Here is a 26367-nt window from a genome sequence, read left to right as displayed (position 1 = left end):
AAAAACAGGCTTAACAGAGCTAGTCCAATATGACTCCACTGTTTAGGTGAACCCCCAAGGTGGAGCAGGTTTGTAATAAGAGAAAGTAATTACTCATTAGCATCCACCCAAGTGCAGCCAAAGGAAAGCTATTATACAGTTTTCAAGTTCTTGATCAAACTGGTCTTGCCTTACCATATTCGTGCTAGCCGTCCTGGTTAGTAGCTGAGCTGAAAGAGCGACTGCCCTTGATAAGCGGTTCCAGGTTCGATCACCGCGAGCAAAATAAATTTTTCGGCAACTGTGAAGTTCCTTTGGAAGCCACATGGCTGCACTTGGGTAGATGCTAATGAGTAATTGTTCCCTTATTACAGGCTCAACGGACAACAAAGAGTGCACTCTTTATTCGACTAAGGTTGTCAAGTGCCACATTTCAAAATTATAATGGGTGACACCATTTGCACCACCACGTGCTGAATTATCGTCCTCATCATCTGCCTAACCACGTCCACTGCAGGACAAAGGCCTCTCCTATATACCATGTGTTTCAGGGAAGCCTATTTTTAAATATAGGCTTTCGGAGTTCTAAAGATGGATTCTCCGGCAGAAGAATACCAGCGTCACTGGGCATTAGAAAACAGGTGAGTAAAGTCAATTACTTAGCCACTTTTCTGATAACTAACTATTTCACTGTCACAGCTATGCAACCTGTAGGAATTAAAGATTTGTAGCCAGTCATTAGTACAGTTGAATCCCCCTTTAACGTAATTCATGGGACGCGCGAAAAATTTCGTGGTAGCGGAAGGTTCGTTGTCATGAAATCGGGCCACAAATTGACCGATTGGACCGGATAGTTCATGAACAACGATTATTTTACAAAAATTTGCCAGTTTTGGTCTTTCGCTGTTACGAAATCGGCGGCGTGGCAATTTTCTTGGCACTCCGAAAATCTCGAAATCGCGTAACAAAGGCAACCGCAACATTTGCTACCAAAACTAATATGTTTTTTTCCGAATGCGTTTTAGAAGCGCCCTCGCTTTCGCCGTACGAGAACCGGTACTTAGACCGCACTGCCTGGAGGCATTTTAGCGTGGACTATATGCGCGCGCGCCAGCGTCATTGCACGTTCAGTGGTCACATGCATATTACGAAATCGATCCCTTAGACGACGTGCCAGAAATGCAGTTGCTCCAAATCTTTGAAGACATTTTACGTTTTGCAATGCCCGGTACGAACATACTAGCGGAGTGATGTTCTGTTGAGACATCCGCCAAGAACCGACACTCGCAGTGGCTGTATTCGGTCAGTTCCGGAGTGCACCAGACGAAAAAAACAAACAAAAAAACACTATAACGATGCTTGCCTGCGGCAAAAAAGTGAGACTAGAGTGGCCTAGCCGGCGTCAGGCTTCTCGCAACGACGTGCCGCCCACCAGTGCACCAGGCGACAGCGGATCGTTGCGCGCCGCTTGCTCGGTGTAGCTAGGCCTAACGTGCTCTGCAAAGAAGCCTCGGAAAAAGCATTGTGAAAATAGCCACCGGTATCTGCCTGTGCCTTTGACTGTTCTGTGACCTGGGTTTTCAAATTTTTTTATTGTTTTTACTTCCCCGCTTTTCTCTATAAATTTTATATTAAGTTTTTTTTCGAGCGGTTAGCTCCTTTTCTATTTTTGGTTGCCTGCAAGCCCGACTCCCTCTCTCTTTCATTTATGTTTCTTTTTTGTATTTTTTCTGAGAGGACCAATAAAAGGGTTAAAGGGTTATCATACAACGTTTAACATTTTCACAGATTTCCGTTGACACGATAGCTTCACACTGAAATGAACGCTGTAGAACTCATTTCCGCTACGCCTTTGTCAGCGAAGTGAGCGAAAAAGTCTGGAAGCTGCCTTGCACCAACGACCGCAATTCGCAAGCGCGGAGGCCGGGCCGTCGGCAAAACCATCGCCGGCAGTCACGGGCCGCATCACATCTTTATGCGTACATGACTGAACATTATTTCCGATTCTCCACGGAAAGTCAGGTGTGCTATTGAAAGTGCAAACTGTCATCGTCAGCTGGGTTTGGTGAAACCTAACGAGATGCAAGTAAGTATGTGTGGACAGGCGCAAAAAAAAAAAAAAATTGGCTGCTTACTTGGAAAATTTTGTTCATGCGGAACCTTGCTTCGAAAATTGTTCACTGTGGGGGAAGATAATTTCATTGCCTAGTATGGTATGCTGACGGGGAATCGGAAATACTTCGCTGTAGCGGGATTTGACTGTAGTAGCCATACCAGTGCATCAATGCACATTATTGCGTAGTAGAAGCTGCCTTGATGTCACAGTAAGCCTATTTAAAAAAAAAAGATTAGAGGCAGCTTTCACTGAACCACCTGGTATATCACTCCAGTCATCCCTGTCACACGGCAGTTGCGGCCAACTCATAGCTGCACACTTCCCAATCTCATCTGCCCACCTTGCTGCCCTTTGTAAATTTGCCTTCTTTTAGGATTCTCTTTCTTACCCTATGACACCACAGGTTGTCTTCCCACCCCATTACATGCTCTGCCCACCCATGCTTATTTATTCTTGATCTCAGCTACATCACTGTTTACTCTTGTTTGTACTCTCGTCCATTCTGCCCTCTCCCTGTCTCTTAATGTTTCCCCTTACCATTCTCCTTCCATACCTAGCTGAACTGTCCTCAATCTAATTTCGACTATTAGCCTCCATGTTTCTCCCCATAGGCGAGTACTGGCAAGATACAGCTATTACACTTGAGGGATCTGGCTGCTATTCACGACCTGAAAGTGCCTGCCAAATGCACTCCACCCTATTCTTATTTTCCTTGCTATTGCAACTCATGGTCTCGATTTTCAGTAAACGGTTGCTGCTTTCCCAGGCTCTTGAGCATTACTTTTGTTACCTGTCATTTTGTTGCCATTACTTTATCTCCTGTACATGTGCAGTCGTTATAGATATCTTCTAGTATTTTCACATTACACTCTTCTACAACCTGATTTTGCAATGTCCGCATGGCTGCTGAGATTTCCACTGAAGGCTTTATGTGTATAGGAGTTGCTCATATTCTACACATTTCTCTATCACCTGACTGATAGTGTGCATATGTTCTAATGTCGAGTGTCCTTTATGAAAGCCTGCCTGATCATTTGTGTGACTGAAGTCTAAGGTTGTCCTGACTCTATTACTGATTAATTTAGTAAATACTTTGCAGGTAACGGAGAGTAAGCCAATCGGTGTAATTTTTTATTCCTAGACATATTCTCTCATATGGCTTAAGATGATGTTAGCGTTCTTCCTTGCTTCTGATATGCTCGAGGTTACCTGATCCTCATCAGCAACTTTCTCCCTTTGCACTGCTTGTAAGCCTTTGTTTAATTCCTCTTTTTTTACTGCTGAGATTCCTTCAGACCACTGCCACCGTCACTGGAGTTTAGATTATTTCAGATACTGTACAAACTTGTGCAGAGTGCCAAGCCATGCCTACCTTGAGTAGCTTATCCATGTTGCTAACAACACTGCCCTCGTTCAGCAAGAGTTGTTGTCTGGCTAGTTGGCTTGATACTTGTAATGCCATCAAAGCTTATGTGCAAAAAAAGACGACACGAAGACAGAAGACAGACACGACAGGACGAGTAACGTCTGTCTGTCCTGTCGTGTCGTGTCTTCGTGTCTTCTTTTTTGCACATAACATTTGACGACATTACAAACACTGTTCTCCTAGTCACTCATAAAAATATATATAATTTTTGTCTGTACCTAATTTTCTCTTTACTCCTGTTAGCCTACCTCCATACTTTAGAGCATGTTTGAGTCCCTCCGTATTGTTCTTCCCTATGTCATTTACTTTAGGCTTATTTATTAAGTTTGACTGTTCTTCCAGTTCATTTTCATCTATGGGTTTTGGGCTGTCACGCTTTGGCATTTGTTAATTCGATCTTTTCGTGTCTTGAGAAAGCTTGGGAGTATCCAGCCTAGCTGCCCTTCGTGGCTACCATTGAATCTCGATTACCGTATTTACACGATTGTAAGTCGACCCTTTTTTTGAAATTTAAAATTCTGAAGTGGGGGGGTCGACTTACAATCGAAACGAAACCTTGAACTGCCAATAAAAGCAAGAAAACCAATCTATCAGGGACGCTATTGTGATGTTAGAAGTTTTTGTTGGCTCTACGGCTCCAAGCGTAGCATTCAGGTATTCTGCAGGCTTTTTGGCCAAGATTTTTCATTTTTTTTATTTTTACTGCGCACACCGTTACCCACCGCAATGGTTCAGTGCTACTGAACAGGATACCCGGGTTAAAACCCGACCGCGGCGGCAGCGTTTTGATGGAAGCGAAACGCAAAGGCGCCCGTGTGCTGTGCGATGTCAGTACAGCAGGTTAAAGATCCCCAGGTGGTCGAAATTATTCGGGAGCCCTTCACTACGGCACCTCGTTCTTCCTTTCTTCTTTCACTCCCTCCTTTATCTCTTCCCTTACAACTGGGTTTCCGCCGATATTTGAGACAAATACTGCGCCGCTTCCTTTCCCCAGAAACCGATTTCATTTCATTTCACTCGCGGGAAGGGCCGCTGTCCCGCTGTTCCAATCGCGGAGTCTGCGTCAGCGCCCGGGAATGTTGCTAGCTGATGGAAGAGCCACTATTTCAGTTGGTTGCGCAATACGTAACAGCGGCGCTTCTGGGCAATGCCGATGTTTGCTGGAAGAGCCGACGCCCCGACACCGATCACTCTTTGTTTGGTGGTGCTTGGAGTTGGTGCTTTTGACTCTGCTGCCGGCCGCGTGCTTCGCCATGAGCTCTCCAGGTTCGAAAAGCATTCGGCGCTCATTCACTGCAGCGTTCAAGAGGGAGGTCATCATTTACGCCGAAGAAACCAACAACTGCGCGGCGGGCTGCAAGTTCGACATTTCTGAACGGTTGGTGCGGGAGTGGCGGAAGCAGCGACACAAAATTTTCGATCGCTACTCCAAGCGAAGAGGTTTCCGCGGGCCGAAGTCGGGACGCTTTTTGGAGCTGGAGGTCAAGCTTGCAGCGCATGTCACCGAAATACGTGATCGATCCCTTCCAGTGACATGCGAAATGATCACGCAACAAGGCCGGATCTTTGCTGCGGAAGCTGGAATACTCCGAACAGACTTCAAAGCCAGCAGGGCTTCGGCTTCGAAATTTATGAAGAGGGTTGGCTCTCTCTTCGTCGGCGTACTAGTGTATGCCAGAAGCTGCCTGCTGCTTACGAGGAGAAAGTCCTCGCCTTCCATAGGCGCTACCTCAAGCTCCGCCACTCGCGGCGATACCTGCTCGGCCAAATCGGCAATGCGGACCAGACTCCCGTCTACTTCGACATGACGAGCAACACAACAGTGAGCGTGAGGAGAGCTCACGAGGTTAAGCTTCTCACGACAGGAAACGAGAAACTTCGGTTCACTGTTATGCTATCATGCTTGGCAGATGACACAAAGCTCCGACCGTACATCGTCCTCAAAAGAAAAACTATGCCAAAGGAAATGTTCCCGAAAGGTGTGATTGTGCGAGCGAACGAATAAGGCTTTATGACGGACGACTTAGTTATTGATTGGTACCGTCGGGTGTGGCTTTTGAGGCCAGGGGCATCCCTCAAAAATCGCAATCCGAACCTCCTCGTGCTGGACTCATTTCGCGGCCACCTTACCGCGAAAGTGAAGGCAGAGCTCCGAAAAGAAGATACAGATATGCTGGTGATTCCCGGCGGTCTGACGGGGCAGCTGCAGCCGCTAGACGTTGGCATCAACAAGCCATTCAAGGACTTGCTCCGGCGTGAGTACAACGAGTGGCTGGCGGCAAAAGGGCGGGAACTTACGCCAACGGGGCGCGTGAAGAGAGCCTCCCTGGCGGCTGTGTGTGGGTGGGTGATTTCCGCTTGGGCGGCCGTTCCACGCGATGTCGTGGTGCGTTCATTTAGGAAGTGCGGGCTTTCCATGGAGGACGATGTGCTGTGGGATCGCAGCGGCGACGATGACGATGACGACAGCAGTACCACTGAAGATGACTCAAGTGAGGATGAATAGCCCAGCTATGCAATAAATTTTCGTTTTTGAAGCGCTCCACCGTTGTTTTTTTTTTTTTTTGGAAATGCGATTTGGGGGGTGGGGGGGTCGACTTACAATCGTGTAAATACGGTAATTGAAATAGGTTAAATGGAATCGTCATTGCATGCAACGGGTGCTACGGATCGCGCATCGGTTAATAAAAATGGGCTTCTAGCGAAGAGATGCCGCATCCAGGCATGACCAGTGCAGCAAGAGACTATTGAAATAACGATATGCAGAACGTGAATTCCATGCTGCAGAGTGGCTTACGCACCTCTGACTTGTGCATGACAGCAGAAGTGATCCTGTCTCCGAGAACAGTTCAACCACATAGTTTTGGTTACACTTCTCTGAACTTCACGCCTGCCCCAGTGGCTCGACCAGCCAACCTAACCCATCTCAGCAGGATGCTGACAGGCACGTTCCCCCTCCCTTCCGTCTCCTTTTTCAGTGAGGTAGCACTACTGAATTTTGCAGATTTCGGGCATACGTTCATACATCCCTGAAGCCTGCCTTGTGGCAGGCGGCCCTACCTGCCAGGTGTGTACAACTGGCAGGCCTTCACCTGGGTGAAGAGTACACCTGGGTGAAGGCCTTCAAGGTAAAAAAAATTCCTTTAGGGTAAAGTCTTTATGGTAAAGGCACACAGGGTGAAGGCCTTCATGGCAAATGCCTTCGGGGTAAAGGCCTTCAAGGTAAAAGCCTTTATGGATAAGGCCTTTAGTGAAAAGGCTTTACTGTGGGCACTTAAGGTCCTTTGCGAAAGCATCCTTTGACATCAAGGGCTTTACAGTTAAGACCTTAAGTGTAATGACCTTGAGGTCAAAGGATGGTTTCGCTTTCAGGGTACTAAAGGACCTTAAGTGCCCACAGTAACTATGGTAGTGCTACTGCATGATATTCCCTGCTTAGCCGTGCCAAACAGTCTGCTATTTTTTTTTATTCTTGCTTCGGTGCCGTTTCTTTTGCTTGCATCTGCACGGTCCCATCCTTCGAGAGCACCAAAACTGCGCATTCGTCATGTGCCATTCACTGTTTGTGCAGTGAAGCCTCCTCACATGCAACAGTACAATTCATGATGGGTGCGATGCGGCAGCGGTAGATCTTCACCGAGTCACACCATAAAAGACACGGGAAGCCCTTACGATTTTGGCGCAGTTCTGCTTTGATGCACCTGACAGTATGCATGATCAAATGGTAAAAAAATTGAAAATTTCGATCCCAACTACTAAAATATCTACATATTTCAAGCCTACGAAGCCCGGAATTTGTGATTAGCGGCAGAATTTCGCGGCCGCCAGTTCTCATGACCGCATCCCCGATGGCCACCAACTTGGTTTTGTTTGAAAGATGGGCCCCTTCCCCACTACCTGGCATTACTCCCTATACTGTGAAATATTTTGAAGCGAAAAGCTTCACTACGCTAGTCAACACCGCGCTTCCGGCTCCGTTCTCTCTCTCTAGTCACAACATGCGCCACTAGTAGCACCCAGCCACAGATGTTCCGCCTCTACACAGTGCTGCGCCTTTTCTCAAAATCCAACATTCAATTTTCAGTTATCCTTTATTCTTTTCCTCCCTCCTTTATTCCTTCCTTTACGGTGGGTTCGGGTGTCCACCAAGATATGTGAGACGGCTACTGTGCCATTTCCTTTCCTGAGAAACCAAACAAAACAAGTGAGCGGATGGCTTTGACAACTTTGCAAACGCCGTTGATTTTCACGAAAGGAAAGGCGCACAATCGGCTCCGTGGGTCAGTGCTCGCTTTCATGTACGTGGCGTTGGTGTCCAACTGTAAAAGCCTGCTTTGATTGCGTTCCGCACACTGGATAGGCAGCGCACCCTCCCTGCCACCCTGGGAGGTGGCATGCAGTTAATGGCTCATCGCGAGAGACTGATCACCAAATGAACGCTGTGACCTAGCTATTGCTGCAGTGCTGCATGTCAGTCACAACGCTGTCAGCGGTAATGAACTCAGGGCACATCTCTCTCTCTCACCACCGCCACATGTATCAAAGCACCCACGAGGCGTCCGCATATCCAGGGAGCCAGTTATGCGCCCTTCCTTTCCTCAATGCCATCGCCGTCTAGAACATTGTGAACGTCAACGAACACAGTGAACGCCGACATCTTTCACTTTGTATACCTTGGATTAGCTGAGCAAATCCACATTAATTTTTTTAAATGTCCGCATTCCGCTGTTTTTTGAGGCCTCTACAATGAGCTCCGAATCGCTGGCGCACGCAATTCTAATGATATTTTCTCAGCTTCATGTTTTTTGTCAACATGACAAGCCTTGCAGAAGTTTTCATTATGTTTTTATGGTGCGATTTCAATTATTTTTAAATCGTTGAATTCAGAGAGAAATGAACTGTGGAACTACGCTCTTTTTGTTTGGCTGAGCCAAACATTTCAAGTTTTGTGAACCATTATGTCAACTAACTATACTTCATAATTATGGTGTTTACGCAAAATTAAACATTTCTATATGATGATGTACTGCAACAACAATATAATTAGCATAGCTCCATATGGCAGCTCTTTCACTACAGCCCCATTTCAATCGAAACCACAAAAATGCAGAAAGAAAGTGTCTTGACGACTTGTAGGAATTTAATGAATTAGGCTTCAGCTTTTCCATACAATATGGGAAATAATAGAGATATACTGAAACTAATTATATATATTTGAAAACAGGAACAAGAAACACATATACACACCCAATTTGATTATGATATCTTTAATAACAAAGATGTTAATTTCAGGAGCTGTGTCTGCACTTAAGCCTGTTTCACATGCAAGCGAACCACTCGCGAATTCCGCCGCCACGGCGGTGAATACACCCTCTCTCAAGCGGCGGAGGAAGCTCCAGCGGCTGGAGCAGCGAGGTTCGGGCAAGTTGGAAATTTTCGCGGCAGCGACGCGGCAGCACAGCATCTCAAACAATGACGGCCCGGCGTTGCCACGCGAGTTTGTACGCTGCACGTACGAACTTTTGCTTAGAAAATAAATTGTATAAAGTGCTGTTTAATGCTTAAAATGCAAGAATTATATTTATTTAAATAAACTGTGAAAAGAAATGACAACATAATGCTTATATATTGCGCTTTTTGCGTTTGCAGGCCACCAAAACCTATTGCAAGCGCATATATTTTGCCAGCAACACTGCCTTTAGCAGCGGTGGGAAACGCGCAGCGGCGATGCATGTGAAACGAAAGCTCACGAACTGCTTCGCAGCACCACACCGCTGTTCGCTCTATTTACCAATTCGCTTGCATGTGCACCGCCCTTTAAAGATCCCCAGATGGTCGAAATTAGTGCACCTCTTTCTTCCCTTCTTTCACTCCCTCCTTTATCCCTTCCTTACCCCACAGTTGGTGTCCACCGAGATATGTGAAACAGTTACTGTGCCATTTTCTTTCCTAAAAAAACCTCACAAACTATTTTTTCTTAGGGCACATGGTTAATTGGAGTGCCCATACAGGACGTGGCGGCCAACTACTGCACCAGGGTAGCCAAACCCTGTTCTGGCGAGAGGGTGAGTTGATGGCTCAGTTTATGAGGTTGGGCCGCACCACAAGCCTGGTTATTATTTGAGTTTGTTTTTTTGTCTGGTGGAAAAGTGCACAAGCTCCTGGGTTCGATCATCCATGCGCCTCTTGCATGCCAGGCGTGTGCTCTACCTCTACGCCATCGCCAATGAAGCCTTAATGACACTCAAACTAAAGTTTGAATGCCCAGGAAACAAAACACAGGGGTCTAGAAGACAGGTTCTCAACATTTTAATCCTTGAGGAACCGCAATGGTTTTTAAAAATTGTTAAGGAACTCCTGACTTCCGTTCATTATTGCCCGAGGTGAATGCAAAAAAGAGCCCGCAGACAAAGAACGCCTCACACAAATTGTGAAGTTCAATAATGACTGGTCTTGAGTGAAACAGTCTCCTATAAGCAATTTTAATATTGTCAGTCAGTAGAAGGCAAGGTGTAGGTTGAGGCACTCATGGATTTCAGTTCAGGGAGCCCAAGGGCTCCATGGAACTCCGTTTGAGAACCCACAATTCAGAAGAATCCTCCGAGAAGGAGTGTAATTCAATTCAAGCAAGGGAATAGTTTCAAGTAATGGTCAGTCGAGTACCACCATACAGCTTTAAAAAAAAAAAAAGCTATACAGCCCCTTACAATCGGCACCACCCTGATAAATTAGATATTTTAAACGATTTATTTCGGCCTTTGAAGGCAAGCCTCCAACACACCTATAACACAGTGCGGATAAATCCCCCCACCCTTTCCTAGTAGGCAGTACATACCTGTATGACCAGCGAAGGCCCCCCATTGACGATCTCAGCGGGGATCTGGGAGAGGGGGCAGTTCTCTATGCTCATGATCTGCAGGTTCGTGCACAGGGCCAGCTCAAAGGGCAAGCCGTGCAGATTCGGGTTGTCATTGATGTACAGGGACTCCAGATTTTCCAAGGTGCCTGCACACACAACAGACGCGGCCACCCAAACATGAGGACAGGCCCTGCTGAAGAAGGGCGAAAAATTGTCTCTATAATTCACTTTCTCATTTTCATCAGATTGGCGTCTGTTACATCCTACGAACCTCTGTTCACCTATTACAGTACTCAGACCTTGATATGATGAACATGAATATTACGAATTATTGGCCACATTGAACTCTTCCAAAATATTTTTGTCAAACATATGCACTTCTAACCTTGAATATTAAATGCGGGTGACCATAAAACGGATACAGTTGAACCTCTATGTAACGAACCTCTATGTAACGAATTCCTGGATTTTACGAAATTTTTCAATTCCCCAGCACATCCCCCATTGAAGCCCATGTATAGGCGACCTCCATGTAACGAACTTGTTGCGGCAGTTGACCTTGATGTAACGAATCCGTGGCTCTGATCATCGAGCTGTATCTTGTAATGTTTTGCCCGAAATTTGACCGGGCAGTGCGCAACTTTAATGAATATTGTTTAAGTAAGTTTTTTATATTAAAAGGTAAAGTAGACCGCGAGCAGAACGCTTGCAATCGCAGCAAACAAGCAGACCTCAGTGATGATGATGATGTTGAGCGCCGCTATCGCCGCTCCGTGGCAAGCGTAGCAACTTTTAAGCTTTCATTTTGTAGCTTGACACTAGGTGGCACTACTATGACAAATTTTTCGTGGTGTTGCGGCGCAGTTATGGTAAGCCTTCTTCGTCAGCGTGTTGACGTGTGTGTGTTGGTGTGTGTTTACGGTGTCGGTTCGTTACGATGAGTTCTGCTGTGAGAAAACGCAAAGTTTTGTTGCTTGAAGATAAGCTCTCGATTTTGAATGCGGTTACCGCCGGCGAAAAAAAGAAGGATGTCACTGCCCGCTTCAATATACCAGCCAGCTCCCTGTCAACCATTCTTGCTGCAGAACAAAGCATCCGCAGTGCGATGGAGTCGGGCACAAGCGCCCAGAAGAAAAGACTGAAGACGTCGACGTATGCTGATGTGGACAACGCCGTGTTTGCATGGTTTTTGGACAGACGAGCACAAAACGTGCCCATAAGTGGCGCGATTTTGCAGCAGAAAGCCATAGATTTTGCTTGTATCCTGGGCCACGACGACTTCAAAGCGAGTAACAGCTGGCTACAAGGATTTAAAAGCCGGCACGGTGTCGTCGGAAAAGTGGGTATCTGGCGAGTCTGCCTCCGCAGACAGCGATGCTGCTGCCTCGTGGGTGGCCAAGAAGCTTCCCGGCATTTTCAGCCACTATGAAGCTGCCGACATTTATAATGCTGATGAGACGGCCCTGTTTTTTTAAATGTTACCGAGCCGCACGTTCTCACTGAAAGGAGAAGACTGCCGCGGTGGAAAGCAAATTAAACTCCGCGTGACGGTTTTGCTTTGCGCCAACACTGATGCCAGCGACAAGCGAATCCTGTTTGTTATTTTCCGCAATGCCCGATCCGGATGTTTTAAAGGAACAGGGCGGATGCCAGTAAAATATGTGGCAAACTCCAAAGCTTGGATGTCGCGGGCAATTTTTTACGACTGGCTGAAGGAGCTCAACCAAGATGTCAAGCGACAAGTTCGCAGCATTTGTTTGCTGCTTGACAACTGCTCCGCGCACCATGTGGAAGGCCTACAGCTTTCTAAGGTCGAGCTGCAGCATTTGCCACCTAACTGCACTTCTCTGGTACAGCCCTTAGACAAATGGGTTATTAACAGCTTTAAATTCTGTTACTGGCGTCGATTGATACAGAAGATGCTCCTGGACATCCGCCTTGAATGGCCAACAAAAGTGGATATCTACCAAGCAATCGAAATGCTTGCTGCGTCGTGGCAAGAGGTCGGATCACAAGTGATCACCAATTGCTTCGCCAAGGCTCAGGTAAATAAGGCCATTCAAGCTACAGTCACTGAAGACGAACCTTCAAGCCCACCCGAGGTCGCAGAAGCGTGGGATGAACTACGCATGAACGGTGGGGTGCCCGACGGTGTCGAGCTGTGCAACTTTTTGTTCGTGGACAACGGCGCCGTGGCTACGGAAGAGATGACTGATGCGGCACTTGTCGAAACCGTTAAAGATAGCCTTGAAGGTGACGGTTCGTCAGAGCCTGATACGTTTTGTGCTGTTCCCACCGCGAGGGAACTGATGGACGCGGTGGACGTTCTGCGCCATTTCGTCGGCTCGCAGGACGATGAAGCAGCCATGGATGCCTTAGTTTCCTTGGAGCGCCGAGTAGTGGCTTCGATCGGGCAAAAACAGCAAAGCGAAAATTACGCAGTTTTTTCTCTATTAAATAAATTCTTTGAATGGCGAGTTCACTTGAATTGATATCTGTCGAATTTTTATTTCGTTTTGGCATAATCCTTACCAGTCTTAACCCAAAACTGCATGTAACGAAAACCTGGATATAACGAAAAATTGCGAACTTTTTTCAATTCGTTATATCCAGGTTTGACTGTATATCCAACTGCCAAGTTACAAGCTGTGCCCACTCGTGTGCCATGCAACAGGCTTTGCCTCACTACATGAGTGACCGGTGGTGACGGAGCAAGTGTTTGCACCAAGGTTCGTGCTTTTATCTTGCTCAAGACAATAGCGTCACACAAGATACAGCGGGGTGAACGGTTGGTAGACAGGCAGTTGGCACCTCTTGCACTCGTTGTTAGTGCACTGCAACCAGCAGCACGGTAAGTGGCAGCCTTCGAGTGGCCACTATATGCTCACGTCCACTGTCGCAGAGGTAAGGACAATGGCGATAGCTTTCATTCTGGCATCCTATTTTTCACGCAACACTACTGTAATGCAAGGAAGCCATCCTAGCTGATGGCTGACCTGCCACCATCGTGTGCTGCCAATGCTGTGCTGGGAAGCCAATCTAACTGATATTTGGCGCTGTGCTCTTTGCAGCTTTCGGAATTGCGCGAGTGAAACGGAAACAATGGCAAAGCTTCTGAAGAGCTCTTTCCCAGCTGCCATCCTTTCACTGATTGACTTGCGCTTCTCCTGCACGAGTTACTGGCAAAATTTTGTACCACTAATTCCGGCTATGTCGAACTATCCAACGATTTTTTTACTCGTTTGCTATAACGAGGCTTAACATCGCCTTTGCTTCTTTCATCAGTGCAGCCAACTTGGGTGCACACAGTTCAATCAACGACATGTGTCGAATTGTCACGTGATTTGTAAGCGGGCAGTGTGCTTTGAAACAACTGCACCCCATGAGCCTCTTTTCACCCATTCCGACCTCTTATTCAGAACATTGCACTCTCCTCCTTTGATTCCTTGTCATCCTCTTACGCACTAAAGCCAGGAGCAGGCATTCAACAGCTGGGCTGTAAAAGCCAATATGAATTTGAATTTGAACATTTATTTATTCCACACAAAAAGTGAAAAGGGAGGGTGGAGAAAAAGCTGTTTTAACACAGCTTGACAGCGCTCCATCCCCCAAAGGCACAGGCAACAGTAACAGCTTGCATATATCCCGTTACAAGATTACAGAAAAAAAAGGCCTTCAAAAAGAACGACAAAGGCCTTCTGCATACAACTCGCCTACAGTGCACACAATGGGTAGATGCCCTGCCCCGTCTCCCCATTGCATTTACCGCAATAAAGCAAAACCACTGACCAATCTCCTCGGGGATCTGGTTGAGGTTATTCTCGCCCACGCTCAGGTAGGTGAGGTTGCTCAGGTGGCCGATGGCACGTGGCAGGTTGGTCAACTGGTTGCTCTGAACAACCAGCTTCTGCAGCTGGCGCAAGTGCCCTGTGAGTGCAATGGGATCGACATGTAGAAAAAGCGAGCACAAGGCGACTCAAAGCCCGTAATGCAAAGGAGTGACCAGCGACGTCGCTTACGCGATTCTGAGTGACATCGAGGCATCAAATGCTGCAACGTGCAGAAGCACTTGCGTTGAGTTCATGTGTTCAAGCACTCGATAAACAGGACTACTATTTCTCCAGCAACTAAGCAACAACCCCTGGAAGTCACGTTCATGCACTCACATCTGCTTATACTCGCATAAAATGTCAGAAGGGACCACAACCAAGACCACAAGCATCAACTTAAGGTGGGACTGCACACAGAATGCATGTGTCGAGCGGCACTCTGCTGAATGAATTTCGGCGGTGCTGTGTACCTATCTCGTTGGGCAGGCTGTCAAGGCGGTTCTCCTCGAGGTCGAGCACCCGCAAGGCGGCCAGGTTGCCGATGGTGGGTGGCAGGCGACGCAGCAGGTTGTTGCTCAGTGTCAGCACCTCCAGGCACACCAGGTACTGGATGTCATCGGGGATCTTGCTCAACTGGTTCGTGCCCAGGTTCAGCTCCACCATGGTTGTCCACGTGCCCAGGTCTGAAATAGGCCACGACAGGCTCAATCACCACCGCAACATTGTGTAATGTGGCCACAACGACATGCAATACTGCAGCAACTTTGTTGCAAGTGAAATGAGTTCACATCACAGTAGTTAGAGAGTTATAAAATGTGAGGCTCTTATTGGGCCGACCCTCGGGATTTTCCCGTGTCCAGCGTAGTCTCAAGAGAAATCTAAGGGGCCTGGAAGAAGAACTCAAAGGAAAAGAACTGATTTGAAGAAGTACTCAGTATCACGGAGTAATCTCACTAAGCAGAACATGACAACATGGGCAGCGATTGCAGAATACAGTACTGGCATCTGACCTGTTGGCCATTAGCATCACAACCTCACCGTCACTCGTGAATCAGAACAGTTAATATAAGAGGTCTTTGCACATGTACACATGGGCACTGCTAACACGATGTTGTCAGGAAGGAGGATTCTTACAAAGGAAGAATTGCAACTAGGGGACAAGAGCTGCTCCCAGACTTCGTGAACACTTAATGACCAGCAATGCTATTGTAGCATTATGCGCTAAATATACAGCTCAGACCATTTATAATGTAACCGCTTACAATGCAAGACCGCATTATATGCGGCTTTTTGTGACAACCGCTTCGCTTCCCATACAGTTCAATGTATAGGCGTACCGCTTAATACGCGGCAGCACGTAACTTAAAACCACGTATAGTACGGTCTCTTGAAAGCCTAGCGGCCCGCGTACCGGCGCAGGCCAGTGGGTACTGGCGGGCGCGAGGAGCGTGCTTCCCAGATTGGGCAAGAAGGGGGCAACAGGCGGGGCGGTAGAGCATTGTCAGTGTGGTTCAAAGCAAGGCTCAAGGCAGGAGAGGATAGAAAAAAAAAAGTCCCAAACCAGGCGTTTTTCTTCTCACTCTCCGATGCACCTCCATTGAGCACACTGATTGGACAAAACTGGGAAGCACGTGACGGCACGGCCAGACGAGCATGCTGGAGTAGTGGCCGCAGCCACATGGCATGATGCTGCAAGCGCTGCTTGTACGACGCGCGCTTGCTGAGGCAGCATCTTGTCATGCCTGAGCCCATGAGTGCGATATGTGTCATTGCAGATAGCGAACATTTGAAAACATAAGCAAGTCAGCTGACAATGTGATCAAGTCTACCAGCCTCGGCTGTCTTCAGTTCCGATGGCATCTGCACCTCAGAAAGCCAGGAAATGGCAGGCTCTCAAAACCAAACAGAGCATTGTGAGAGACGTCGAGAGCAGTTTGAAAAAAAAAAACTGGCGGTGGTTTAGCTCCGGTTAAACCTGGAGTGACGTGACAACTGCAGCTGGCCGACTGGAACTTGCTCAGTTGAATTGCAAAGTCAGTCATTTGCCGCTCCGTTTCATCATCATCATCATCATTTAGTTTCCCTTAAAGGCCCCAATGGGGCATTACATAAGGGGGGGGGGGGGGGGACAAATGGTAATAACGGGTCACAAAGGTAGAACACAAATATAAATGCAAGCACAAATAAACACAGTAAATGCATTGAAATTAACAAGACAATAAATAGGTAAATAAAAAGGTTTTTACAGAAATTGGGAGAGAAATAAGCAATCAATAAGTTTTTAAATTTTACTGTGTTGGTTTCATTGACAATACCGTCATGGAGTACATTCCACTCGGATATAACAGCTGGCAAAAAGTAATTATTGAAAGCGTTTGTGCTACCATGAATACGCAGAACACTGTTGCAATTCAACAAACGTCTGGAGGATCTCAAGGGGTGCAGAATAAGGCTCACACGCAATTCTGGGAAATTATGATAAGTGTGCGAAATCGGCAAAGTCTTGGTATTTTACGTCGTGATGCTAGAGGAGTTAGACCAATGGAAGATTTGATATTCGTAACGCTCAGCCAAGAATCATATTTGGATGTTATGAAATGAGCAGCTCGGTTTTGGACTGCTTCTAACCCCTGAATTAGGTATTCTTGATGCGGGTTCCAAACAGTCGATGCATGTTCAAGTTTGGTATGGACGAAGGATTCATATGCAATTAGTCTAACCGTGGGCGAAGAAAATGTGAGAGATCGTCTGATGAAACCTAGTGATTTGGAAACGTGTGCAGCAAGTGACTTGAGGTGCTTTGACCAGTTCAGATTACTTGTTATTTCGACGCCAAGATACCTGTACAATTCAACTTGCGATAGCGCGGTCGTGTTTAGCGAATATGAGTAGAGCAAGTTAGATCGTTTCCGGGACACGTGCATAAACTTACATTTAGTCACATTCGAATAACTTCATGAGCCAGGTAGAGCACCAGTTTTGAATTAAGTTTAAGTCGTCCTGCAGCAGAGACTGATCACTATTAGTACAAATACGATGGCAGAGAACACAATCGTCTGCGAACAGACGAATGGATGACGAAATTCCAGCAGGAAGGTCATTAATAAAGATTAAAAACAGAAGCGGACCAAGAACTGATCCCTGAGGGACTCCAGAGGTAACATTTGTAGCGGCAGAAGGATGACTATCAATGACGGTGTATTGTGAACGATTAGTTAGAAAACAGTGAATCCATGATAATACTAGTGGGCCCAGAGACAGGCAGGAGAGTTTGGTCATGAGGCGCTGGTGGGGAACTCGGTCAAAAGCCTTAGAAAAATCAAGGTAAATTATGTCTGTTTGAAATGATGAGTCTAGATTTAAATGGGGGTCAGTCGTGAATTCAAAAAGCTGAGTTTCGCATGAATAACCAGAACGGAATCCGTGTTGGTTTGAGAAGAAAAATGAATTATTATCTAGGTGCGTTGCAATGTAAGAGTAAATTATATGTTCAATGAGCTTGTATGCAATGCACGTTAGCGAGATAGGTCGATAATTGGACGGATCGGAGCGGTTCCCTGCCTTAAAGGTGGGTACAACTCTAGTTAACTTCTACTCAGACGGGATTTGGCCACTGGAGATTGACTGCGTGAAAATAATTTTTAGGATACGGCTGGATACTAACTTGGTACCTTTAAAAATTTTGGCAGATACGTTGTCGGGCCCAGGAGCACTGGATACCTTTAGGTTATCTATTAATTTACATATTCCATCAACTGAGATATCAACTGGTGCATTTGAGGGAAATTTAAGCTGGGCACTATAGGAATGTTTGTAACCGGTTCCTGCTTGAAAACAGACGAGAAGTAATCATTCATTACGTCTGAACGGAGCTCCTTTAGAACGTCAGAGCCATCGGCATCTAATAAAGTGATGTTATGCGATCCACTACGGTTGGGAGTTAACAAAGACCAAAAGCTTTTTTGGGTTATTTCGGAGGATGTCAAGTAGGTCCTTGTCGTAAAACTTATGTTTGGTGCTCCTGAGCAACCTGGTATAATTATGCAGACAGCTTAAGTACTTTTCCCATTTAAGAGCTGAGTTCGAGCTCTTAGCTGCCCTGAATAACCGTTTTTTCTTGTTACATAATTTTCTTACATAATGAATTGGTAAACCATGGTTTGCCGGCATCACCACGAATGCAGACGAGGGGTACATATGATCAATTAGAGAGATAATTGTTTCTTTATACGAACACCAGTTTTAATCAAAAGACCTACTGTATTTTCCGGTGTATAAGACGCACCCTTGTACCCTTGTATAAGACGCACTCGCCATATATGAAGGCTCTCATTGAAAAAGTTGGTATATAAGACGCACCCGTGTATAAGACGCACCCCAATTTACCCACTTAGGCTTGTCAGGGTTAATTAAACATGCTTGATCGACCATCGCGAAATGAACCATGGGTGGACTCATCTGATCGCATAAAATCTCCGTAGAGCTAAATAAAGTTATCCTACCCACCTACCTACCTATCTGTGAGAAGTTCTTGGTTTATGGTTTATGGGGTTTAACGTCCCAAAGCGACTCAGGCTATGAGAGACGCCGTAGTGAAAAGCCCCGGAAATTTCGACCACCTGAGGTTCTTTAACGGGCACTGACATCGCACAGTACACGGGCCTCAAGAATTTCTCCTTCAAAGAAATTCTAGCCGCCGCGGCCGGGATTGAACCCGCGTCGTTTGGGTCAGCAGTCGAGCACCATAACCACTGAGCCACCGCGGCGGCCTGTGAGAAGTTCTTAAGCAACGCTAAGTGATCGCAAAAGGCAACACTCACGCCATACCCGCCCACGTTTTAGCAAAAAAGAAAGAAAAATACAACGAAAGAACTCTCCCATATGTCCATAACAACATTTTATTTTTACTTAAAACCATCGAAGTCTTCATCTTCGGATGCGCTCTCAAAAAGCTCGCCCATTTCTGGAGGCAACGCGGCTGAAGCATTCTCTTCATACTCAGAACCGCTGGTCTGATTGTCGTCGTGCTCGGTTGGCGATGAAGCTAGCAGGCCAGCCTTCCGGAACCCTGCAGTTATGGTTGCCACTCTAACAGCACTCCAGGCCTCATGGACCCACTTCGCAACTTCGCTGTAAGAAGCGCGCCTCATGCGTCCAGTTGCGGTGTAGCTGTGCTCGCCTTCCGTCATCCACGCCTCCCAAATACGTCGCAAAACAGCTTTAAAGCTGCGGTTGACGGAAATATCCAAAGGCTGTAGAACCTTCGTCAAACCACCGGGTATTATTGTAGGGGTACAGTTCTTCGCCTTGATTTGCCTCAGTGTCAAGTCAGTAATGTGCGCCCGCATGCTATCCATAACCAGAAGGCCTTTCCGGGAGTGAAAAAATCCATCCGGGCGCTTCGAAAAGCACTTTTAGAGCCAAACTCCCATCATTTGCTCATCCATCCAGCCCTTCTGGTTAGTTGTGACAATAACACCAGGCGGAAAGCTTTCTTTTGGCATCGTTTTCCTTTTAAAAATTATCATCGGCGGCAGCTTTGTTCCGTCAGCACAGCACGCAAGTACGACAGTGAAGTGAGACTTTTCGTGCCCAGTTGTTCGTACTGTGACAGTCTTATCACCTTTATGAGCGACACTTTTTGACATAGGGATGTCAAATGTTAGAGGCACTTCGTCCATGTTTACGATGTGGCTGTCGATGATGTTATTCTTTTCGACTTCCTTCTTCACAAATTCATGGAACTTCTCCACTTTCTCTCCGAAATCGTCTGGTAGTTGTTGAGACATTGTCGTTCGCGCTCTTATTGACAAGGCTTTGCACTGCATAAATCTATAGCACCATGACGGCCCACCAACAAAATCAGCGGCACCGATTTCACTCGCCAAAGTGCGTGCTTTCAAGCGCAACTGCACGGTTGACAGAGCCCTACCTTGAGCCCGTTGTTCAAGAGCCCACTTGAGGAGCCGGTCTTCAAGTTCAGGCCACCGCGCCTTCTTCCCGCGGTCAGCCTTCTTTCCGCTCTTCATCGCCTGCAGTTTGGCGGACGACTGTCGCCACGTGCGAATCATCTTCTCGGTGACGTCGAAATGGCGGCCCGCAGCCCGATTTCCGTTTTCGGTAGCATACTCGACCGCAGATAATTTGAACTTTGCGGTGTAGCTCTTGCGCAACTTCGGTGGCATACTGTAGTAAGACCGAGCACGACAGGTGTAGGTAGTGGAAAACACACGCCGAAGTCACCAACACAGACGTAATACGTACACGGTTGCGAAGTTGCAAGGAATGACTAAAAAAGAACGCCGGCTTGGCTTGTCTTGACAATGTCGAGAAGCGCGACTGTCGCCATCTTTGGGAATTTCACATTACTTTTGTTTGCGCCTCCGAAACGACCGCGTGTTTGCGATTCTGGAAGTCGTCATCCCCGCCGTTTCATGATAAAGTTCACCTAAAAAAAGTTGCGCACGGCGGTCCCCGTATTGAAGTATTAACCGTGCTACTACCGCATCATTGGTAGTGATATTTTTTCGGTGAAAAAAGCTTGAGCATGAACCTGAGTAATTTCTGAACCCGCAAAAAAAACGAAAAAATCGCATATAAGACGCACCCTTGTATAGGACGCACCAGCAAGATTTTTGGAAAAAAACCACGTCTTATACACCGGAAAATACGGTATTAGGAGCGGACTCTGCAAAGTGAAGAAGAAATTCAGCCAGTTCATCATTGATTTTGGAAAAATCGGCTTTACTGTAACCACGAACGTATTTCACTGAACATTGTCGTGGGGGGATTGGAATCGATGGGTTGAACAGTACTATGTTATGATCGCTAAGACCATCGCAGGATGACAATGACTGGATTAAATCTGGATTTGAGACAAGAGCAAGGTCTAGGGTGTTACTACCACGAGTTGGAAAACTAACTGTTTGAGAGAGGTTAAACGAGAGAATAAGATCCAAAAAATCTCTTGAATGGCGTGAATCTGCACTTAGATTCCCCCAGTCCATGTCTGGAAAGTTAAAATCACCGCAAACTATAATGCAGCATGACTGATGCAGCAGATCTAGGTTCTCACTGTAACCACGTTGGCCGAAGGGGTACCACCATTCGAAACTGGGGCTTGGGCCGCAAGGGGCGCAGCGGGGTTTACGGAGCTTCTCCCAAGCGAACACCCCTAAAGAAAGCCGGGCACCAGGCCGGGGGCCGCTTGTACCCATTTTTACCGGTCGGTGTACGGCGGTGGGTTTCGAACCAACCACGTCCCGCAGCCGAGACGGGCGCCCAATCCACTGAGCCACGGCTGCGTTCCTTCTTCATCTTCGTCCCACTTGGCGCTGCGCCGCCGGCACCAGCAGCTGCTCTGCACCACGTGGCTGGTCACATGGCCCACCAAGTGGCGGTGCCGCCACGCCGTGGCTGCGCCGCCACCGTCACGTGCCGTCACCACAGTCACGTGCCACAGCCACGCTGAAGGCTCAAAATGCTACCATGATGTAGCTGTCGCTACAAAAAGGCTACTGTGGCAAGCAAGTACGATGTCGCCGACGCTACTGTGTCCGCCATTTCAAAGAACAGCTGCAGGAAGACTCCGCTTTGCTTGCAAGGAAGCGGATTCGTGCATCGAAGTACGAAGATGTTGCCGCTTTGTTTGCACGGTTTTGCAGGGTCCGGGCCCAGAGCGTTCCTGTGAAAGGCTAGATATTGCAAGCCAAGGCCAGGTGCCTTGCAAACATTTTGGGGCAAGATGGATTCAACCCATTGAACAGTTGTATTCAGCGTTTCAAGGACCAGCATGCGATAAGCTCGTCACCGAACCCGACGGTGTTGTGTGTGAAGTAGCCGCCACAGATGAAGACATCGTGGCAGAGGTGCGCGGTCGCGATGACCCTCTATCCGAGGATGAGCCTGACGAAGTGAGTGAAAGTGCAGCAGAAGCTTCGTGCAAAGACGCGCTCGACGGTTGCAACAAACTGCACCTCTACTACGCTCACAGAAACCTCAGCGAGCAAGTGCTCAAGTGCCTCACCGTTTTTGAAGATGAAGCCATTAGCGACGCAGTTCAGTCGCAGCACCGGACTAAAATAACGTCGTTTTCACCCCCCCTACTTGGCACAAATCTTCACCCAGCATTACAATGATGGGTGCAAGGCACAAAAATGAGTGCAAAGTGGCTTCAATGATTGGCAGGAAACTCACCAAGAGGTAGGGACGTGAGCTGGTTCTCCTTCATGTTGAGCTTGGACAGGTGCTTGGCACGCGAAAAGATCCCAAAGGGGATCTTGTTTATTTGGTTGTGCTCCATGTTGATGGACTGCAAGAGGAGAACCACACACATAGAGAGAAAGGGGAGCACATCAAACATCAACTTCAACATCCTGTTATCTCTGTCGGGGCATGAGAGGCTTGAAATGAGTCCCGCACCAGCCAGAATCTCTGTTTTGACAACTTCAGGAAAGGAAGAAAGAAAAACTGGCGGACACACTTAAGCTCTGCCTTAAGGGTATGACGTTATACATGGAATTGGTCATTCTCTACATTCATAGATCGCTGGGAGTCCTCATACCACTCCTGGCGCAGTGATTAAGCGATGTGCCAATGTCCTGCAATGGCAGGTGCTGCCGCCGGTGGGGCTTGTGAGACTCTGGTTGCTTTCCCTGAGCAACCTCCTGCGACCAACCATTAATTTAACTGCCACTTACAATGGTGGGCAGTTCGGTCACAATCCGGTGGGCAGGTTGTGATGACACCACAAGGTCATGTGACCTCGGTGGCGCACCTGCTACGCAGCTCTTCAAGGTCATAGAGGGACCGGACAAACATCAACAAATCGGCAAGTGGGCCAGCCAGGTCACGCGACCTTGTAACGTCGTCATGACTTGCCCACACAGAGGGACCACACAGACAATGGCTAAGCAGTCGAGTGGAATCTCTAGTGCCAGTGCGCTAAAAGCTGAAGAAGCCTTCCTGTAATGTTACGTGAATTTTACCATCAGCTTTAAGGGAAATGTGCGAGAGAGAATGCAACAACATTGCATTATCCCTTATTTCAACCAATGACAATGGGTGATGTGACCCTGCTATGAGACATCATTTCGTGCAGGCAATCACCACAAAAAGAAACCGGGACAAGGCACTCACGGTGACTGTGGTGAACTGGGCTGGCCCCCCCGAGGGGTAAGAGATGAAGTTGTTCCGCGACAGAGTGAGGGTGTGCAGGTTGGTGAAGCTCGCTAAAAGTCCTTCCTGCAAAATGTTAAAAAAAAAAATTCGCAAAGCTAAGCTTACTGGCTTAGCGCATTAATAAGTGAAAGCTGGCGTAGCTTTGGCTTAGCCCTGCATTTGGCCATGAAAATTACACTGTCAGGCATAAGGGAGAGCCTATATCTGCTCATTCAAATCAGTGAAATCTGATCTCGCCACTTGAAGATTTCCCTTTCCACTGGCACACTTGGGAACCATTGAACTGAACTGAATTTAACTGAATTAACTGAAAATCAATTCATTAAGTAAATTAATTCACTAAGCAATTAAGCTCTTAAAGGAGTATAGACACCTAAATTTTGGGTGTGAGTTTTCTTTTTTGGCAATGATGCATAAGCCATTATTATAGATGGATTACCACCTGGTATTCTCCTACGACTGCTAAATAATTTATAATCACATTTCTTTCTCGTGCTGTTTCGGTTTAAACAGCCGAATGAGGAATGTGACGTCAACGTGTACTTACAGGTCACGTGAGACATGAAAAAACTGTAATGTAATCGCTGCTTCCAAATTCATTGTCATTCCGGCTCTTGAGGAAGGCTGCCTTGAGCACTGTAGTGAATTAAAACGATGAAGCAGCGAATGTATCAACGTTTTTTTATGCCTCACGTGACACAAAAGCACTCTTTGATGTCACAGCCATCGTTCGGCTGTTCAATCCGAAACAGCGTGACAGAAAAAATTAGATTATAAATTTTGCAGCGTTTGTAGGCGAATACCATATGGTGATTCATGTGTAGTAGTGTCTTCCGCATCATTGTAGAGAAGAAAACATGCCACCAAAATTAGGTGTCTATACTCCTTTAAGGTTAACACTGTACATTCCACAGAAGAATGCAGGACTATATGGTTAAACCAAAGCTATAACAGCTTGCACTGTAAAAAACAAAAAGAAATGCAAAGCTTGATAAATGAATCAAGCTTGCCTCACCCAAGCTAAGACAACCCAGCAGTATAGCCCGAGTGCTACACACCTGATCCAACACAAGACAAGTCCTTTAAAGAGACCCTGAGGACAACGGTATAAAATTTTTTTGTTACTAAAATTCGATAGTTCAGCATTTTGTGGCTTTGTTGCCGCTTGTCCGGCAACGAAAGGTGCTTTTATTGCGAAGAGATTTGGATTCTTGGAAGAGCTGAAAAACTTTCCCCGCCGCTTCGATTCAAACTCGGGACTCTCTAATGACAAAATAGGAGAAAAGCGACGTAAAGCGGCGGAAACGGGGACTCGATGATTGCTGGTAGCAAGTGCAGCACTGCCACCTAGCAGCAGCCAAAATGAAAACTACTGCTGGCTGGACGTTGAAGGCCTCGACCAGGTATTGTCGCTTCGTTTACATCTGCACCAACGATACGATGGATCCTGTTCCTGATTCAGACAACAAAGTTCTTGCAAAGAGCTGTGAACTGCACTTCAGTGACACAGCACTGAAGTGCAGGCCTTACACAGCGTGCGATGGTTTTGAGCGCTGAGGTCTTGCCAGACCTGCCACGGTCTGGCAAGAAAATAATAGAACTGATGTGCCGGCAGCGTCACTGTTATCGCCGAGCCACTGTCATGACTGACGTGTAGACTGGTACGTGCGGACATATTTAAATTCTGTAATACCTTATTTATTCGCATCTAGGCCGATAGTTTTTTTTCAAATAATCATATTCCAAACCGTAGGGTCGGCTTTTAAAAAAACGCGCCAGTTTTTCATTAAAACTGCAAAATATGGTGCATAGCTAGCGCCATCTAGAAAAGTCAGTATCGCAGCCGCTACTAGCCGTGCCAGTAGCCAAGCGTACACAAGCGAGGTCGCCGTTTTGAACTGTGTCGTTTCAGCTGCATCGGTGTGCGGCGTGGTATTATCACGATGGCACCAAGCAGGAGATGCCAGTACAGTGCCGCTTTCAAGCGAGAAGTTGTGATAGCCGCAGAGGCATCGTCGAACCTTCAAGCCAGGCGGGACTTCGACGTCGACGAGAAAAACGTCCCACGTTGGAGGGGACAACGACAGCAGCCTTTTGCGTGCGCCGCAATGAGGATGGCATTTAGTGGACCAAAGAAAGGCCGTCACCACGAAGTGGAGATAGTTTTGGCCGACTGTGTTCGGACACATAGAGCAGCTGCCCTTCCAGTGACAACAGAAGTGCTCCAAGCGAAACCTAGGGAACTTTCGAGGGAGCGAGGCCTAACGCCAAAGGATTTCAAAGCCAGCCGGGGCTGGCTTTAGAAAGTCATGAAGCGCTTCGGCTTCAGCCTCCGACGTCGCACTTCAAGCACCCAGAAGCTGCCAAGCGATTTCGAAGAAAAGCTGATAGCTTTTCAGCGCTACGTGCTACAAAAGAGAGAAGCGGCAGGCTACAACCTTACGCAAATCAGCAATGCCGACCAGACGGCTGTGTATTTTGATATGCCAGTGGCGTACACCGTGAATGAAAAGGGTGCCAAGGACGTGAAGGCGCGCTCTGCGGGCTACGAGAAGCAGTGCGCAACTGTGATGCTGTGCTGCACAGCTGATGGACATAAACTTCCTCCTTATACTAAAAGGAAGACACTGCCTTTTCGAGAAACTTTCCCAAGAAATGCCATTGTGCACGCAAATGAGAATCGGTCGATGACGGGTGCGATGGTGGAAGAGTCGGTTAAGATTGTGTGGCGACGGTGTCCAGGAGCCCTTTTGACAAAGAACTTGCTCCTTGTCGTCGGCTCTTACCGTGGGCACTTGACTGACAACGTGAAGGCTGCGCTCGCCCAAGCGAACATGAACTTCGCTGTCATACCGGGCGGCATGACGGGCCAGTTGCAGCCACTTGATGTTTGCATCAACAAACCTTTCAAGGATCGTCTGCGGAAATATTACACGGACTGGTTGACTGATGATCACATGCTAACGGCAATGGGCCG

The 26367-nt window shown here is 47.2% G+C and overlaps 1 protein-coding gene across 4 annotated transcripts in view; it reads right to left on the bottom strand.

Moving 5' to 3' along the window:
• The window catches only part of Sur-8 (leucine-rich repeat protein shoc-2), a 108769-nt gene that overhangs the window by 2368 nt on the left and 80034 nt on the right, over positions 1–26367 (bottom strand). For all 4 annotated transcript variants that reach the window (XM_077643110.1, XM_077643108.1, XM_077643109.1 and 1 more), the window contains 5 exons: positions 23349–23453; positions 22407–22521; positions 14681–14893; positions 14170–14307; positions 10357–10526 (listed from right to left, as the gene is read on the bottom strand). In XM_077643110.1, the coding sequence (XP_077499236.1) occupies positions 10357–10526; positions 14170–14307; positions 14681–14893; positions 22407–22521; positions 23349–23453 (741 nt within the window). The remainder of the gene's footprint in view (positions 1–10356; positions 10527–14169; positions 14308–14680; positions 14894–22406; positions 22522–23348; positions 23454–26367) is intronic.

Source organism: Amblyomma americanum, chromosome 11, assembly GCF_052857255.1.
Source record: "Amblyomma americanum isolate KBUSLIRL-KWMA chromosome 11, ASM5285725v1, whole genome shotgun sequence".
Classification (NCBI taxonomy): domain Eukaryota; kingdom Metazoa; phylum Arthropoda; class Arachnida; order Ixodida; family Ixodidae; genus Amblyomma; species Amblyomma americanum.
This window is presented reverse-complemented; position numbering and strand designations above follow the sequence as displayed.